The sequence below is a fragment of the Brassica rapa genome, chromosome A06 (genome assembly GCF_000309985.2).
Source record: "Brassica rapa cultivar Chiifu-401-42 chromosome A06, CAAS_Brap_v3.01, whole genome shotgun sequence".
Classification (NCBI taxonomy): Eukaryota; Viridiplantae; Streptophyta; class Magnoliopsida; order Brassicales; family Brassicaceae; genus Brassica; species Brassica rapa.
The window spans coordinates 8149014-8163726 of NC_024800.2; the positions used below are offsets into that span (position 1 = coordinate 8149014).

The 14713-nt window shown below is 39.8% G+C and overlaps 4 protein-coding genes across 7 annotated transcripts; 1 reads left to right on the plus strand and 3 right to left on the minus strand.

The window, feature by feature from the left end:
• Positions 1–1342: 1342 nt before the first annotated feature.
• On the minus strand, positions 1343–4577 carry LOC103872770 (BEL1-like homeodomain protein 10). Of its 3 annotated transcripts, none has more exons than XM_009151207.3 (5): positions 4430–4577; positions 2704–3508; positions 2238–2635; positions 2104–2164; positions 1343–2022 (listed from the first exon to the last, which is right to left on the minus strand). In XM_009151207.3, the coding sequence occupies exons 2-5, from the start codon at positions 3418–3420 to the stop codon at positions 1642–1644; spliced, it is 1557 nt and encodes a 518-aa protein (XP_009149455.1). In that variant the 5' UTR covers positions 3421–3508; positions 4430–4577; the 3' UTR covers positions 1343–1641. The 3 variants fall into 3 exon arrangements, with proteins under 3 accessions (XP_009149455.1, XP_009149454.1, XP_009149453.1); XM_009151206.3 differs by having other exon boundaries at positions 4394–4564; XM_009151205.3 differs by lacking the exon at positions 4430–4577 and adding an exon at positions 4050–4318.
• A 1855-nt stretch (positions 4578–6432) lies between these two features.
• LOC103872773 lies at positions 6433–8530 on the plus strand. The gene is made up of 5 exons (XM_009151209.3): positions 6433–6847; positions 6943–7085; positions 7164–7435; positions 7529–7683; positions 7776–8530. The coding sequence occupies exons 1-5, from the start codon at positions 6574–6576 to the stop codon at positions 8366–8368; spliced, it is 1437 nt and encodes a 478-aa protein (XP_009149457.1). The 5' UTR covers positions 6433–6573; the 3' UTR covers positions 8369–8530.
• Positions 8351–11340, minus strand: LOC103872772 (jacalin-related lectin 3). The gene is made up of 7 exons (XM_009151208.3): positions 10947–11340; positions 10623–10826; positions 10098–10544; positions 9771–10004; positions 9307–9678; positions 8990–9211; positions 8351–8896 (listed from the first exon to the last, which is right to left on the minus strand). Exons 1-7 carry the CDS (start codon positions 10947–10949, stop codon positions 8594–8596), a joined length of 1785 nt encoding a protein of 594 aa, XP_009149456.2. The 5' UTR covers positions 10950–11340; the 3' UTR covers positions 8351–8593.
• Positions 10624–14294, minus strand: LOC103872774 (pentatricopeptide repeat-containing protein At1g19720). 2 transcript variants are annotated; one of them, XM_033273927.1, is made up of 2 exons: positions 11448–14294; positions 10624–10826 (listed from the first exon to the last, which is right to left on the minus strand). In XM_033273927.1, the coding sequence occupies exon 1, from the start codon at positions 14148–14150 to the stop codon at positions 11469–11471; it is 2682 nt and encodes an 893-aa protein (XP_033129818.1). In that variant the 5' UTR covers positions 14151–14294; the 3' UTR covers positions 10624–10826; positions 11448–11468. The 2 variants fall into 2 exon arrangements, with proteins under 2 accessions (XP_033129818.1, XP_009149458.1); XM_009151210.3 differs by lacking the exon at positions 10624–10826 and adding an exon at positions 11160–11370 and having other exon boundaries at positions 11448–14292.
• Between the last annotated feature and the right edge of the window lie 419 nt (positions 14295–14713).

Sequence of the window (14713 nt, forward strand, 5' to 3'; positions counted from 1 at the left end):
GATTTCTGGGCGAGCTTCCGGTGGGATTTTTCTGGACGAGCTTCCGGCGGGTTTTTCTAGTAAGTTTGTTGCCTCCTTATTTATAGTTATAGGAATATTTTAGGAAAGTTTCTAATTTAGGAAATAAGTTATATTAGGGAAGTTTCTATTTTAGGAAAGTTTCTATTTTAGTAAAGTTTACATTTTAGGAAACTTATTTCCAGAGACACTGAGCTTAAGTCGTTGATTCTCGTGTTGCAGTTGACCTCAGTTGACCGCATATTCCGTTGTTCATTTCAGCCTGTGGCTAAGGTGAGGGCTATTCCGTTAAATCCCGAGCTAGTTTAGTACTACTATTATGGAAAGTCTAGTTTCGAAACATGATCCGTCTCTGTGAATCGAGTCTGTTTGAGAGTCTTGTTTGTTTATTATTATCATTGATTGTTAAACCGGAAATAGGATAATAGAGGATTCAACGGTTGAATGAATTGAGTGATGTTAAAACTGCTATATATATGTATATAAATATATAAGTCCGTTTGTGTGGATTGCGGGTGCACAAAGACGTTTGTGTAAGCCGCCGACGAGCAGTGTGATTGCGGGTGCACAAAGACGTTTGTGTAAGCCGCCGACGAGCAGTGAGATTGCGGGAGTACAAAGGCGTTTGTATCAGTCGCCGACGCGCAGAGTGTGGGAGTGCAGAGATGGACTACTGTACGCCTAGAGATATACATATATCCTTATGAAGAAATGCGGGGTGCATAGAGTAGCATGTACTATCAGCGCATTGGATGTTTTGTGTGGTGTATCAGACACTGTGTTTGTTTCATGCTAGAGCTAGGCCTACATAGTCGTAGTGCTATGTACTGAGTCAGTGGTTTGCGGTTTAGCATTCCATACCTCACGGAGTAACTCCCCTGTTACTCACCCCTCTTTCTTTCCCCTTTCAGGTGAGACTGACGAGCATGAGTGATTCCTATCGGATTGGTGCTTTGGGAGTTTTACTTCTTTCTTTTTCAAACTTGCGGATTTTATGTTTTTATCGATATTTATTATGTTATTTAGATTTATGACTATTTATTGGATTTACGACTTTGGAATTGACTTTTGAAAAGTAATAAATGGAGATTTTAGACTTTTTATTTATTTAAATTATTTTAGAAAATCGGGGTATTACAGAATCTTCAAGGAAAACACGTAAAGAAAAGAAGATTATGAAGGAACATACTTTAAACTTTAAAGATAAGAAACTTTGACACAAAGATTGGTTTTTTCCTTCATGTATATATCAAACATTATGTGATTGTCTGCATTATTATTTTCCTTTTGAATAACTAGGAGATTCTGGATCCATAGGTATACATAGCGAAATTAATTATGCATTCTATCAAAGTATTCAAAGAGCTCAATCTTTGTAACATGTAAAATGAAACGGTGTTCACACTTTTGCAAGTAAGTATTCCTGATTCCCACCTTCACCTTGAATCTTATACACACATATCAATATTTGGCGTTACTATACACAAAAGCAACCTACACGTCTACTTTATACGCCTCAGTTATGGGTGTGTATTACTATTATATGCCTCAATTATAAAAATGCAAAACAAGCACATTCCTTGCGCTTCAAGAATCTGGTCCCCTGTTCCAAAAACGATAGTATCAAACAACAAAGTCGTGCAAGTGATGGGCATTGGAGAATCTGCTGTCTTCCTGGTTGTTCCCTCCCATGTAACGGTACTCCTCCTCCAGACCAAACCCTTGATAGTTCATTAGCGTCTCGTAGTCCCCTGACCGGTTCATCTCTTGTTCTTGTTGTGGCTTGTCATTAATGTTTGTTGTGTCTGCAGATGGATAGCCGAGGTTATTGTTGTTATCTCCCTGTTGCTGCTGTGACGAGGAGTCATCTTGGTTGGTGCTGTTAAGTTCTTGAGAAGACTTGGAGATTTGCAACTCAGACTCATCACCAAACTCTTCTTTATAAATATCTTCTATCATCGGTTTCCATAGACGAACTCTCGCGTTTATGAACCAATTAGCAACCTAAGCAGAAACTAAAATGACTCAAACAGAACACAAAGACTGCACCTTTCAAGGGGAGACAAAAAAAAGCTCAGCTTTTACCTGGTTTTTCGACAGTCCTGTCTGTTTTGCAAGCATCATCTTCTCAGATTCTTTCGGATATCTACAAAAAAAAAAGTTCTGTAATACTGAAACTGAAAAAGGTTTGTGACTTGTGCGAGAAGGAAAACACATACGGATGAAGGAAATGTTCAAAGAGCCAAGCGCGGAGAACAGAGACAGAGTTTTCAGGTAAGCCTCTCTGAGGCCTCCAGGATGGTCTAACCATTCCAAGCTGTTGATGGAAAGCTCTCTGCTGTCTCAACCGTTGATCTAAATACCTCAACCTCGGTATCCTCTCTCCTCCTCCTTGTTGCTCATCTAATGACTCTCCTCCTCCTCCTTTCTCCCCAAGCTTCTCTCTGATGATCTGAATCTGTTCCTTTATCGCGTCGCGGAGAGAGCGGAAACTGCAAGAGATTTTGTTGAGAGCGAGTGATGTGTAAGACTTAGCTGATCCAAACCCTGCTACTATCTCGAATGATGAAGCTAATGCTTCCATTTGATGGTAGTATTGGTTGTATCTTTTATCTACCTGCAAGCAAAGCATACTCAGAACTAAGTATTTAAGAGATTTAAGTTAAGTTTAGTTAAAATAACTACCTCATCAACCATTGTTAGAAGCTTGTTCTTCTTGTTCTGAAGCTCTTGACGTTCTATTGTAGATAATTTCACATTCGAATCAGTTGATAACTCTCCTTGTGTATCCTTGGAACCATTGTTAAAGTCTTCTTCACCTTTCTGCTTCTTCTTTCTCATCTGGTTTAGCTCTTTCTTGACACTAACCACTTCATCGAGGAGATTCTGAGCCGGTTTAAGATACCGGGAACGCAAAAAGCTGCTCATGAAACCTCCTGAGGTTTCGTTAAACCGGTAATTGCTGTAGAGTCCAGCGTAACCGGAGGAAGGATTAGATTGACCCAGTAACAACATCATCTCTTTGCTCTTCTCCTCCACGTCAAACGGTGACGTTTCCTTAACCGAGATTGAAGGATTTGGGGTGAAACCCAAATGGTGGTATTGTTGGTGGTGAAAGGACGGAAGAGAGATTTGATTGCCGAGGCTTAGAGACAGTCCTTGACCGTCATAAAAGCTTAGATCGTTACCGGAAACGGCACCGTTTCTGGTAACCTCTCCGTTGAGAGTCTGAAGACCAGTGGTTGGTGGAATGAAAACCATCTCGTTTCGAACATTTTCGCCGACGAAAGATGCGGCGGCGACGGCGGAGGAAGAAGAAGCTTGTTGTTGTTGTTGTTGATGGTCGAGATAGATTGGTTCTTGCTGGTAACAATTGGCATTACTCGAGTAGTAAACCGCCATGGTTAACTGCCTTTTTTTTTATTTTAGTGAATTTGCAGGAATTTTATTACAGTGATGTCTTAAGTTTGGTCGGAAAAGAAATGAGTTCCTGCAAAAAAAAAAAAAAAAAAAAAAAAGAGTCGTGTAAGGTCTGAGTGGAAGTTAAAACATCGTAATCCCTCTTACCAAACAAGTTCGATCATTAACAGTTTGGAAAGCAATAAAATTTTATGGATTAAAGTCAAATTATTGATAAAGCACGTGTTTTTGGTCAAGAACTGATGAAACCCAGGAACCCCAATTCAAGGATTGTGTAATAGAAGAGGAAATAGTAAACCCGATCCTATCGAGATTATTTTGGAGATAAAGAAAACCTAACTCGAGGATGAAAGAAAAATGCAGAGTAAAAAGAAGTTTTGTAGTTCAACTCAGTGACTCAAAAGCAGAGAAGATCAATTATTACATATAGAAAAAAAAAAGTAAAAGTCTTTTTGATGATTTCATTTCATATGAGAATTTTCAAAAAGGGAGATTTTTTTCTTTTTTTTTAAGAAACAGGATGTAAAAAACATACAAAGAATCAAGAAATACAGTGCAGATCAACAATCATAGAGAATCAAGAACGTGATTAAAGTTAAAAGATAAACTACCTGCAGGAGGAGAAGATGAAACTTTTAAAACCCTAGAAAATAGAGATTGTGTGATGAGTGTGGATGTGGCTGCTATATTAGGAAACAAAAAAAAGAGAAGGAGTTTCCAACAGTCCAAGACAAAAAGAAAATACTCGAGACGCAATCCCGAGAGAGAAAAAACGATTAATAATTGGAAACTCTGAAATAAACCAAAAAGAATTTCACTCCCAAGAACAAAACCAACTCATATTCTTATCATTGGGACATTTAGACACCAACCCAATTTTAAAATTCAAAACTTTGGTATGCAATATATCAACAATAAAATAATGACACTACCGGAATTTTTTGACAACCGCTACCTGTAATTTAATCTTTTCCGGTAGAAGTTTCTGTACCTTATGCGTCGAGTGTAAATTAATTAACTGATTTGTTGTCTGCCAGCCATTCCTATGTAAACACGTGAGAACATATAAATCACTAATCGTCATTGACCTGACGCATACTAGTGACTACTACTTTTTTTTTATGTTAACTAAATACAAAAAGAAACAAAAAAGTTTGAAGGCAATAATGCGATGGTAATACTAGGGGTGGACACTTTACCCGATATCCGAAGTGGCACCCGAACCCGATCCGAAAAACCCGAACCGAAATCCGAACCGAAGTAGCAAAATACCCGAACGGGTATTGAATAAGGAGAGATTGGATACCCGAACCCGAACGGATAATACCCGAACCCGAATGGATATCCGAAGATAACCGAACATATGTATAATTAACCATATATTTCTAGTTTATATCTCTCATTTTATATAAAATATTTATATTGATACTACACATACTTTAAGTTCATTTGATATACATACAATTACGGAAAAATGATTTGTTAATCACTTAAAATGCATGTCAAGTTTTTTATTTCAAAAATTAACAAAAACTTACATAAAAAAAAACTAAATTAATGTCTTTTTAGTTTTAAAATGTTATGTCCAAATCTATTAACCATTCAATCTATTAAAAATAGAAAATTAGTTAACTAAAAATTATATTTTTAAATACAACAAACTTGAGAAATGAAAATTTTAATTTTTTTTTTCAAAATCTAAATATCCGAACCCGATCCGAATTAACCGAATCCGAACTAAAAATACCCGAACCCGACCCGAAGTACAGAAATACCCGAACGGGTTCTAGACCTCTATACCGAAATACCCGAAAATCCGAAATACCCGACCCGAATCCGAACGGGTACCCGAACGCCCACCCCTAGGTAATACTATATAGTTTTATTAGTGTTACTGTTAGTATATGAGAATAACATTATAAAAGAAGAATAAAAAATCTAACTTATATATTTAGAGGAAACAGAGTAATATACTAAGCTGGTCTAGGGAAGAAGAAGATGAAAGAAAAAACAAAGGTGGGTGGGTGTCTGTTCAATTGCTTAATTGAAGGATTAAATGACTTAACAACCAGTTGGTGAGTCCCTCCTTACTCTTCTGTTATACCCAATTTTCTCTAAGTTTCTTGTCTTTTTCATTTCTTTTTAGCTATAATCCTTTTTGCTAGCTATACACCTATATATATATAAACAATCTATTAGTATATGTTTGTATTTGCATATTCCGTAATGCATAAGATACGTACGATTTACTATTTTTATAGCTACATTAATGGCTAATGTATAGTTTTCTTAGTATTCGAGAGGTGATTATATTGATTTTGTTCCCACGTGGATGTTGATTTGTTCAAAATATAATATAGGCAGTTAGCTGGTGAGGGGGAGGATCAAATGTAATAAAAATCTGATATGTTTTTTTATTGGTTTCAAAATGTCATGGTGTAAAACGTAGTATTATATAACTACGATGTGTTTTTTTAAAGAGTATAATAATAATTTAAAAGACCGATGATGATTCATGAATCGATGATGCTACTAGTACTAAATTGGGAAATGGTCTGAGCAAGAAACGAAGACCTCTAGTTTGAAAAGAAAAAAATAAATTAATAAAGTTATGCCAATTGTCAAATATCTAAATTGCATGGAAATCCGACATTAAAACAGCCACAAGTTATGGTCGTAAAACAAAAAGTAAAATGTCTTTACCCTACATCCAACATTATACAGCCACAAGTTATGGTCGTGAAACAAAAAGTAAATGTCTTTACTGCCACATACATAGATGGACCATAAGACAATGGATCCACCACCACTAAAAATCATGCTTTCTGAAATTTCAGCAAAAGAAAACCAAACCGAAGCGAAAGAAAAAAAGAATATGGGCCTTTAATGGATAACCAATATATCAGGTTTTTTTAGGCCCAATACAAAACCTGCCTGTCCACTAATACAACGGCGATCAGTCCATTAGTATTACGTGAAAACGGCTTGAAGTTGGGACAGAGATCCATCTTCTCCATACCAATATTCCCCACTCGATTACTGTAGTTTTCTTCGTAAGAGATCGTTGGAATCACGGAGATGGATTGTAACTTTGGAAACCCCTAGGATGTGGTGAAGCTAGTCGGAGAGAACTAAATGGGGAAGCCGTCGTCAACGAGTGTGTGGGTAACAATGATGCAGAAGAAGAAGAGATGGCCACTGATGATTCTGCTCTTTTTATCTGTATCAACCGTGGGAATGATTCTCGTCAGATCCGCCTTCGATTCCTGCAGTATCAGCGGAAACCGATGCGGACGATTCGTCGTGGAGAAGCAAGAGAGCAGCGACGTGAAGATCCGATCGGCGAATCCTCTCGGTTTCATGAAATCGAAGCTCGTTCTACTCGTCTCTCACGAACTCTCCCTCTCAGGTAACGGTTCTTGCTCTTTCTTTACATCTGAATCTCGGGTCGAGCTCAAGTTTTCGTCTTTTCGAGTGATGAAGTTAGTGTGTGTGTGGTTTTAGGTGGACCTTTGCTGTTGATGGAGCTTGCGTTTCTGTTGAGAGGGGTTGGTGCTGAAGTTGTTTGGACCACGAATCAGAAACCTGTTGAAGCAGATGAAGTTGTTAATGTTTTGGAACATAAGATGTTGGATCGAGGAGTGAAGGTTTAAGATTTAAGATTAGCTCCTCCATGATTGTTCTTTTTAGTTCCTGATCATAATTAATCTTCTTGACTCGTTTAGGTTATCTCAGCGAAGAGTCAGAAAGCTGTAGATACAGCTCTTAAGTCTGATCTGGTTGTTTTAAACACTGCTGTTGCTGGGAAATGGCTTGATGCTGTACTCAAGGACAATGTTCCTAAAGTTCTTCCCAAGATCCTCTGGTGGATTCATGAGATGAGAGGTCATTATTTCAAGGCGGATTTAGTCAAGCATCTTCCTTTTGTTGCGGGGGCAATGATTGATTCGCACGCAACAGCTGAATATTGGAAGAACAGGACTCATGATCGCTTAGGGTCTGTTTCCTCTCTTTGGAAATTTTGTATCAGTTTGTTACTTATCTCGGGGTTTTGGCGTTAATGTTCTACTTTGAACTGTTCGTAACACAGGATTAAAATGCCTAAAACTTATGTCGTGCACCTAGGAAATAGCAAGGAGTTGATGGAAGTTGCTGAAGATAGTTTCGCCAAGAAAGTTTTGCGTGAGCAAGTTCGAGAATCTCTTGGAGTGCAGAGTGATGACATTCTATTTGGCATTATTAATAGTAAGCCTTCTATCACACATTCTTCTTGTTACTCAGTTTTCCTCAAGAATTTACTTAATTTGCTTTTTTTACGGTTGATTCTTTTATTGCAGGTGTATCTCGAGGAAAGGGCCAAGATCTATTCCTCAGAGCCTTCCATGAAAGTCTAGAAATAATCAAAGAGACTAAAAAGCATGAGGTACCAACAATGCATGCAGTTGTAGTAGGAAGCGACATGAGCGCACAGACGAAATTTGAGACAGAGCTACGAAGGTTTGTCCAAGAGAAGCAACTTGAGAAAGTTGTCCACTTTGTCAACAAAACAATGAAAGTAGCACCATATCTAGCAGCCATTGATGTTCTTGTCCAAAACTCCCAAGCCAGAGGAGAATGCTTCGGGAGAATAACAATCGAGGCCATGGCCTTTAAGCTTCCTGTACTCGGTACCGCAGCAGGAGGAACAATGGAGATTGTAGTGAACAGAACAACTGGTCTTTTACACAACGCCGGTAAAGAGGGTGTGTTACCGCTTGCCAGAAACATTGTGAAGCTGGCAACAAACGTGGAGATGAGGACGACAATGGGGAAGAAAGGGTATGAGAGGGTAAAAGAGATGTTTATGGAACATCATATGTCTCATCGGATAGCTTCTGTGCTCAGAGAAGTGTTGCAACACGCAAAAGTTCACTCACGAACAACAAAATAGTTATCATTAAACAGAATTTAGCATGGAGATGCTTATGTTGTTACATTTTATTTTACACTCTCTTCTTGTTTCTCTAGCTTTTGGTGTTCATCTGTTTATAGAAACAACAATGTTATTTATCTGGAAAGGAAACTCAATGCGTTTATCCGCATGTTTATTTTACTTGCAACTCTTGCAACCCATACGAGGTTAGATGTTTATCTTGTTTTGTGCAGACAAGATTGTTCAGTAGACCTTGAAACAGGAAGCTCTGTTGTATTGAGGCTTATTGTTGTTGCCAAGCCAGTGCTGCATATGAACTCCAATGGCGTCCAAGTAAGCGCTACTTCTACCATGTAAACCCAACACTTTTCCTTGCGTGGTAGTTGAAGTGAAATAAGTTCCGGTCTCTTCACCGTAAGGACCGTACTTTCCACGGCTCGTGTAGAAACTCAGAGACTTGACAACGTTAGTTTTGTCTGAATTGTTCAGAGGTCCGTAATACCCTGAAATGCAGGTGAGCATCTCGTTTGGATACTCGAGTTTTATCTGCAAGAGACACTCAAGATCAGCATGGTTGTGATGCATAAAAAAAACAAAAGTGGCTTTTATATAGGAAAGAAGAAATCGACTGTTGTTTACCCTGTGTGTGAAGACTCCATTGTTACCACCATGTTTAACAGACCAAACAGATTGTCCATTTCTATCGTACTCGACTTGTAATGAAGAGATAGCATCATTTCCTCTTGTTACGAATATCTGCTTGATCCCTGAATATACACCATCGTCCCACGGTTTACCTCCGTTGCCTCCCCACGGTCCAGGCCCGCTCGGTGTTGGTTCTTTGACGACTCCACGCTCAAACTGTGAAATTGATTTAAACTCAACAAGTAAGCTGCTATTACGGTGTTCAATCCTGAAACCCTATACACCAAAGAACAGTTGAATCTACAAGTTACCTCTTCGCCACGGCCGTTTGCTGCAAGGACTAGCTTATTAGCCCATGGTGAATTTTCGATTACAGCAACGCCAGAGTTGTTATGAGGAACAATTGCATTGTGAGGAGATGGCTTGAGGGGACTTATTTTGCAATCCATAACATGAACACCAATTGCATCAAGAAACAAACCTTCTCTTCCAAGGAATCCAACAACTTTAGCATCATCCGTTTTATGAGTAAAGGAAGGTCCTTGTTCTTCTCCAAAAGGTCCATGCTTTCCTTTATTGGTGTGGAAAGTCAGCGACTTTATCACATTAGGTCCCATGTAGATCAACGGTCCATATGTTCCCGTTACATGTGTTAAAATCTCTGATGGGTAATCAAATACAATCTGCAAACCAAAAACAGAGAGACTGTTATAGTAGTTATTTGTGGTGTATTTTAGCTTTAAACAAGCTCTTAAAAAAAATTAAATTCACACACCTTTTCATGTTTGAAACTTCCCCTGCCACCATGCTTGCTTCCCCAAACAGCTTGTCCTCTAGAATCATAACACACCTTCATAGATACAATCCCTACACTGCGTGACAAATTGATTTGTCTAATACCGGTATAAATCCCATCGTCAAATACGATTCCACCGGCTCCACCCCATGGTCCATATGTTTTTGCATCACCTCCAGCTTTTGGCTGCACCTTCTCAGTATCTGTCACCACCTGATAAAAACAAATTTGATGTTCTTTTGGTAAACAAAAATCGGGTAAAAAATAGAAAGATCTGAGTGTATAACATGAAAGTCTAGAATTCACCTTATGTTTGGTGATCTCAGCACCTGCGTGTTCACGGGGTTGATGAGAAGGCAAAGTTGGATCTTTCTTCTTGAGTGCAACAAATATATCAAAGTTTTGACCTACACTTCCTTGAATCACTGAGTATTCGAAGTCCTTATCACCATTGTGGACATTTTGATGTGAGTGCATGACAATCCTCGAGGAGGGATTATCCTCTTTATGAATTTGTTGAAGGTGAACACCAATAGCATCCAAATAGGAACCAGCCTTCCCATGGAACCCAGTAACCTTTGACTCTGATTTTGGTAATGAGAAACATGTACCTGACTCAACACCAAATGGTCCATACTTTTTGCGGTTACTCTCCAAGGTAAGCGACCGAACACATACATGTCCCCAGATGTCATAGCTGCCATAGGTTCCATGTACTGAGGTCAAATACTCATGCGGGTAATCAAGTGTGACCTAAAACAAAACGAGAACGGTGATCAATTTCTGAAAAACTATAGAGGATTAGTTTAAGAGAAAGTCTCTTTGTCCTACCTTTTCAAACTTCGAGCCTCCGTTTCCTCCATGTTTTTCAGACCAAAACGAGCTTCCATTCTTGTCATACTCAACTTGGATGGAGTCTATACTAGAGCCATGCGCTATGTTTATTTGCCTTACTGTGGTGAACATTCCATCATCCCAGGCATGACCACCTTGGCCTCCCCATGGGCCAACTGATGCAGGCTTTCCTTGAACACTCTGCAGCAACAACTTCAAGTTAATCTCACATAACCATAACTGCAAAATCAGGTTTTCAAGGTGCACAAAAACATATACATAAAATAAAGAATCAGGCTAAACAAAAGATGTTGCCAATACCATTCTCAGATGATCTCAAAAGACTCAAAACAAGTGCAAGAAGCTCGAGTGAAGAGATAGTTGACTACATAGCTTAGACATTTGATGGGTATTTATGATGGAAGAAAAGGTTACGTTTGTGGTTGGGCATTTTCTGGAATATATAAAATCGAAGATGCAGAATACACGTCACTACAAGCAATTCATTCGCGTTTCCACTTTCAAGGGAAGTCATGGAAGGAAAAGGGAATCATATTCTCAAAGAATCATATCTTCCAGGATAACAAAAACACGCACTATTGAACCATTCCTAAATTGGTAAGGTTCCCTATCTACACGGTGCCCATATAAGTAAGAAAATGACTTCAAGGCACCACTGGCGTATAAGGAGCTTTCAAACTTCAACCAAAATTTACTCAAGCCATGCTACTAACTCAGTCTTCAACTGCATAAAATATATGACGATGATACATTAGGTGGCTATGTCCTTAAAACGACTGCTCAAATCAAGTTAAGTAGTACCTTAGTGGTTGGTTAATCACTCTACCAATAATCTTTACAGGAACAATCACCATTCTTAAAGTGGTGCAAGCATCTTGTGTCCTCCAACAATATTTCACAGCTATATCTTTTGGAGATGTACTTTGCAATATTATGGCAATCCCGGCACATCCTAAGATTTTTCAAGATCCTGATCGTCTTAGGTTCACGCGATGAGGATATTAGACCAAAAGCCATGGCAAACTTTTCGCTGTGGATTCCACAAGTTTTTTCCCTTCCTTCTTCCTCAATCAGAAGTTCTCCATTGTATTGGTCATTTCTATCATCCATCCTACACAACTTTTCCACCCATGGATACAGCACATCAGTACACAGTTTGGACTGATCACCTGTCGTGAATGTATGAACTAAATTTCTAGCTTCAATCCAGCTCTGTCCAAGATGTTTCTTAAGAAGCTTTTCTTTCCTTGGTTTCTTTCCTTCTAAAGATCTCCCAAGTCTTGCACCTAAGGCATAGATCTGCGATACCAGATTTTCAGTGACCGGATTCTCAGGTTCCAAGGAGAACAAGTGCTCTGCTGCATGGATTGCCGAGTCAATATCACCGTGAATCCTGCAGGCAGTTAAGAAGCTTTCCCAGATAGGTGGCTCTGATTGAACATTCATCTCCTGGATAAACTGCAGCGCTTCTTCAAGTCTGTTGGATCGTCCGTACAACGATACCATAGCGCAACAATGTTCCAGAGCAGGAATAATATGGTAATCATTCGCTATGCTGGAGAAGACTTTCTTTCCTTGTTCTACATTTCCCATCAGACCGTGTGCAAGGATGATACTCGAAAGAGTTCCCCTATTTGGCTTAATCTCCTCTGTCTTCATTTGATCAAAAAGATCAAGCGCTGGACCATAGCTACCGTGCAAAACATAGCCTCCAATCAGTGAGTTCCAAGTTATGATGTCTTTCGTTTTCATACCCTTGAATACCGTTCTTGCATATCCTATATCTCCTGACTTAGCATAAGTATCTATCAAAGCGTTTTTAACAGCATGAACCGCATCTAGGTTTCTCCGCAGTACACAGCCGTGTATCTCTCTTACCATTCTGGCCCCAAGAAGATTAGCGGAAGCAGGTAAAAGACTCAGTATGGTAACTGAATTTGGCATGAAACGAGAGAACTGCATCTTCCTAAAAAGCTCCAAGGCCTCGTCTTTCTTTCCGTTTTGTATATAACCAGCAATGATCAGGTTCCATGAGGCAGTATTCCTCTGAACGTTCCCATCTTTTTCCATCCTCTGAAACAGATCCATAGCCTCACCCTCGTCTCCATTCTGAATATATCCCGAGATCATCGTGTTCCATGTGATGATATTTGGTTTTACATTTTCCTCCTGCATCCTTGTAAACAACTCATAAGCCTTCCCGCAATATTCCGCTTGGCAATAACCCGTTATCATCGAGTTCCAAGTATACACATCCTTATTCTTTATCGAGTCAAAAACTTTCCTGGCTTCTTCAAGTTTCCCACACTTGGAGTACATATCCACCAGAGAGTTCCCCACAAGCACATCATCCATAAACCCCATCTTGACAGCAATAGAGTGAACTTCTGATCCCAGGTTCAGAATCTTCAAACACGAACAAGCAGACACAGCGCTCATAATAGTGACTCCATTAGGCACTACACCCGCTAAAAACATCTTCCTAAACGTATCCAACGCCTGATATCTCTTCCCGTTATGAATCAACCCCGAAATCATAGCTGTCCAAGTAAACACATCGGCAGTAACACCAAAACTCTCCATCTTCTGCATCAAATCAATCGCAGCATCGCATTTCCCCAGCTGGTTGTAACCTCCAATCAATATGTTCCAAGTAACAAGCCCTGGAGAGATCCCTTCTTTCTCCATCTCCTCGACCAAATCAACAGCTTCTTCATGTTTACCGTTGTGGCAGTAAGCTAAGAGCACCGAGTTCCAAGCAACCACATCTCTCTCCTCCATGCGTCTAAAGAACTTCGTAGCTAAACTCAACTCACCACATTTCGCATACACGGCCAAAATCGAGTTGCTAACACGGAGACAAGAAGTCATCCCGAGTTTCACAACCACAGAATGAATCAACTTCCCGGTCTCAACATCACCACAATTCGCACACCCTTGTAGTATCTTGGGAAACAAGAAATCATCAGGCAAAACTCCGTCCTCCATCATCATACGAAAGAGGTTAGAGACTTCTCTCCACCGATGCTCCCTCGAGTAAGCACCAATCATAGCAGACCAAGTGTAGAGGTTTCTCTCACGCATTGAATCGAACACCTTACGCGCATCAACGAGGCACCCGCATTTCGCGTACATGCTCAAGAGCTTGGTCTCCACGAAGACGTCGGGCTGCGGGAACTGATCGAAGCGCGCGTGGAGGATGCGGCCGAGGTGGACGGAGCCGGAATCGATGCAGGATTCGAGCAGGTTGAGGTAAGTGCTTCGTTTCATCTTGGTGCCTTGTTGGAACATGGAGTCTAGAGCTTTCTCGGCTTCGAGGAGGCTTCCGTTTCTGCACAAGTAGTCGAGTTGCTCGTCGGGGGTGATGATGGGTTGTTTCTTCTTGACGAAAGAGAGATTCTTTTTCCTGGATTTGGGATGGGATTCTGGTGAAGTCTCTACCTTTGCTGGGATTTGATAGTTCAAACAAGTTTTGGGGAACGATGGTATGAAAAGCTTCTCCATTCTTCTTCTTCTTCTTCCTCCTCCGTCTTCTCTTTGGTTTTTCGACGAAATTTTACAGATTACAGAGTATGCACGGTGAAGAAGAAGAAGAGGATAAGGAAGAAGGATTCAGAACTTTGGTAAGTGGGAATCCTTCGGCTACAAATATGAAACATGATAAGAATTTCAACTACCAATGAACCTAAGACACGTGGCACATGACTGCTCGCACATTTCAGCGCTTTTTTAGATCAGTAAAAGTATACGATTCATAGGGTGTTCAAAAATAAAAGTATACGATTCATATATTCGGATTATATTCAAGTCATTTGAGGGATAAATGAATCTGGTTCTCCTCTGTTTTATAGTATTATTTTGTGTTAGTCTCCTCTCTCCTTCATGCGGTTCAGAGAGTAACATCTTATTGCAACCAGAAGCTAATTGGACATGGCACTATGTTCACTGGAAGTCCTGAGGAAGCTCATTGAAACCATGTCACGAGCTGGACTATGCAAGGCTCATGCTTAAGACGCTCTTAACTGCGCTAACTTGTATTTCGCTGAGAATCCATGGAGATGCTGTGG

Excerpts from the sequence above, each read along its gene's own strand:
- LOC103872774 (XM_033273927.1), bottom strand. The coding sequence starts at position 14,150 with ATGGAGAAGCTTTTCATACCATCGTTCCCCAAAACTTGTTTGAACTAT.
- LOC103872772 (XM_009151208.3), bottom strand. Across the intron at positions 9,212-9,306 it reads CAAACGGCCGTGGCGAAGAG|TTTGAGCGTGGAGTCGTCAA; the intron begins GTAACTTGTAGA and ends TCAATTTCACAG. Across the intron at positions 8,897-8,989 it reads ATGGAGTCTTCACACACAGG|ATAAAACTCGAGTATCCAAA; the intron begins GTAAACAACAGT and ends TGTCTCTTGCAG.
- LOC103872770 (XM_009151207.3), bottom strand. The coding sequence starts at position 3,420 with ATGGCGGTTTACTACTCGAGTAATGCCAATTGTTACCAGCAAGAACCA. Across the intron at positions 2,636-2,703 it reads TTCTAACAATGGTTGATGAG|GTAGATAAAAGATACAACCA; the intron begins GTAGTTATTTTA and ends CTTTGCTTGCAG. Across the intron at positions 2,165-2,237 it reads TTTGAACATTTCCTTCATCC|ATATCCGAAAGAATCTGAGA; the intron begins GTATGTGTTTTC and ends TTTTTTTTGTAG.
- LOC103872773 (XM_009151209.3), top strand. The coding sequence starts at position 6,574 with ATGGGGAAGCCGTCGTCAACGAGTGTGTGGGTAACAATGATGCAGAAG. Across the intron at positions 6,848-6,942 it reads TCACGAACTCTCCCTCTCAG|GTGGACCTTTGCTGTTGATG; the intron begins GTAACGGTTCTT and ends GTGTGGTTTTAG. Across the intron at positions 7,436-7,528 it reads AGGACTCATGATCGCTTAGG|GATTAAAATGCCTAAAACTT; the intron begins GTCTGTTTCCTC and ends TTCGTAACACAG.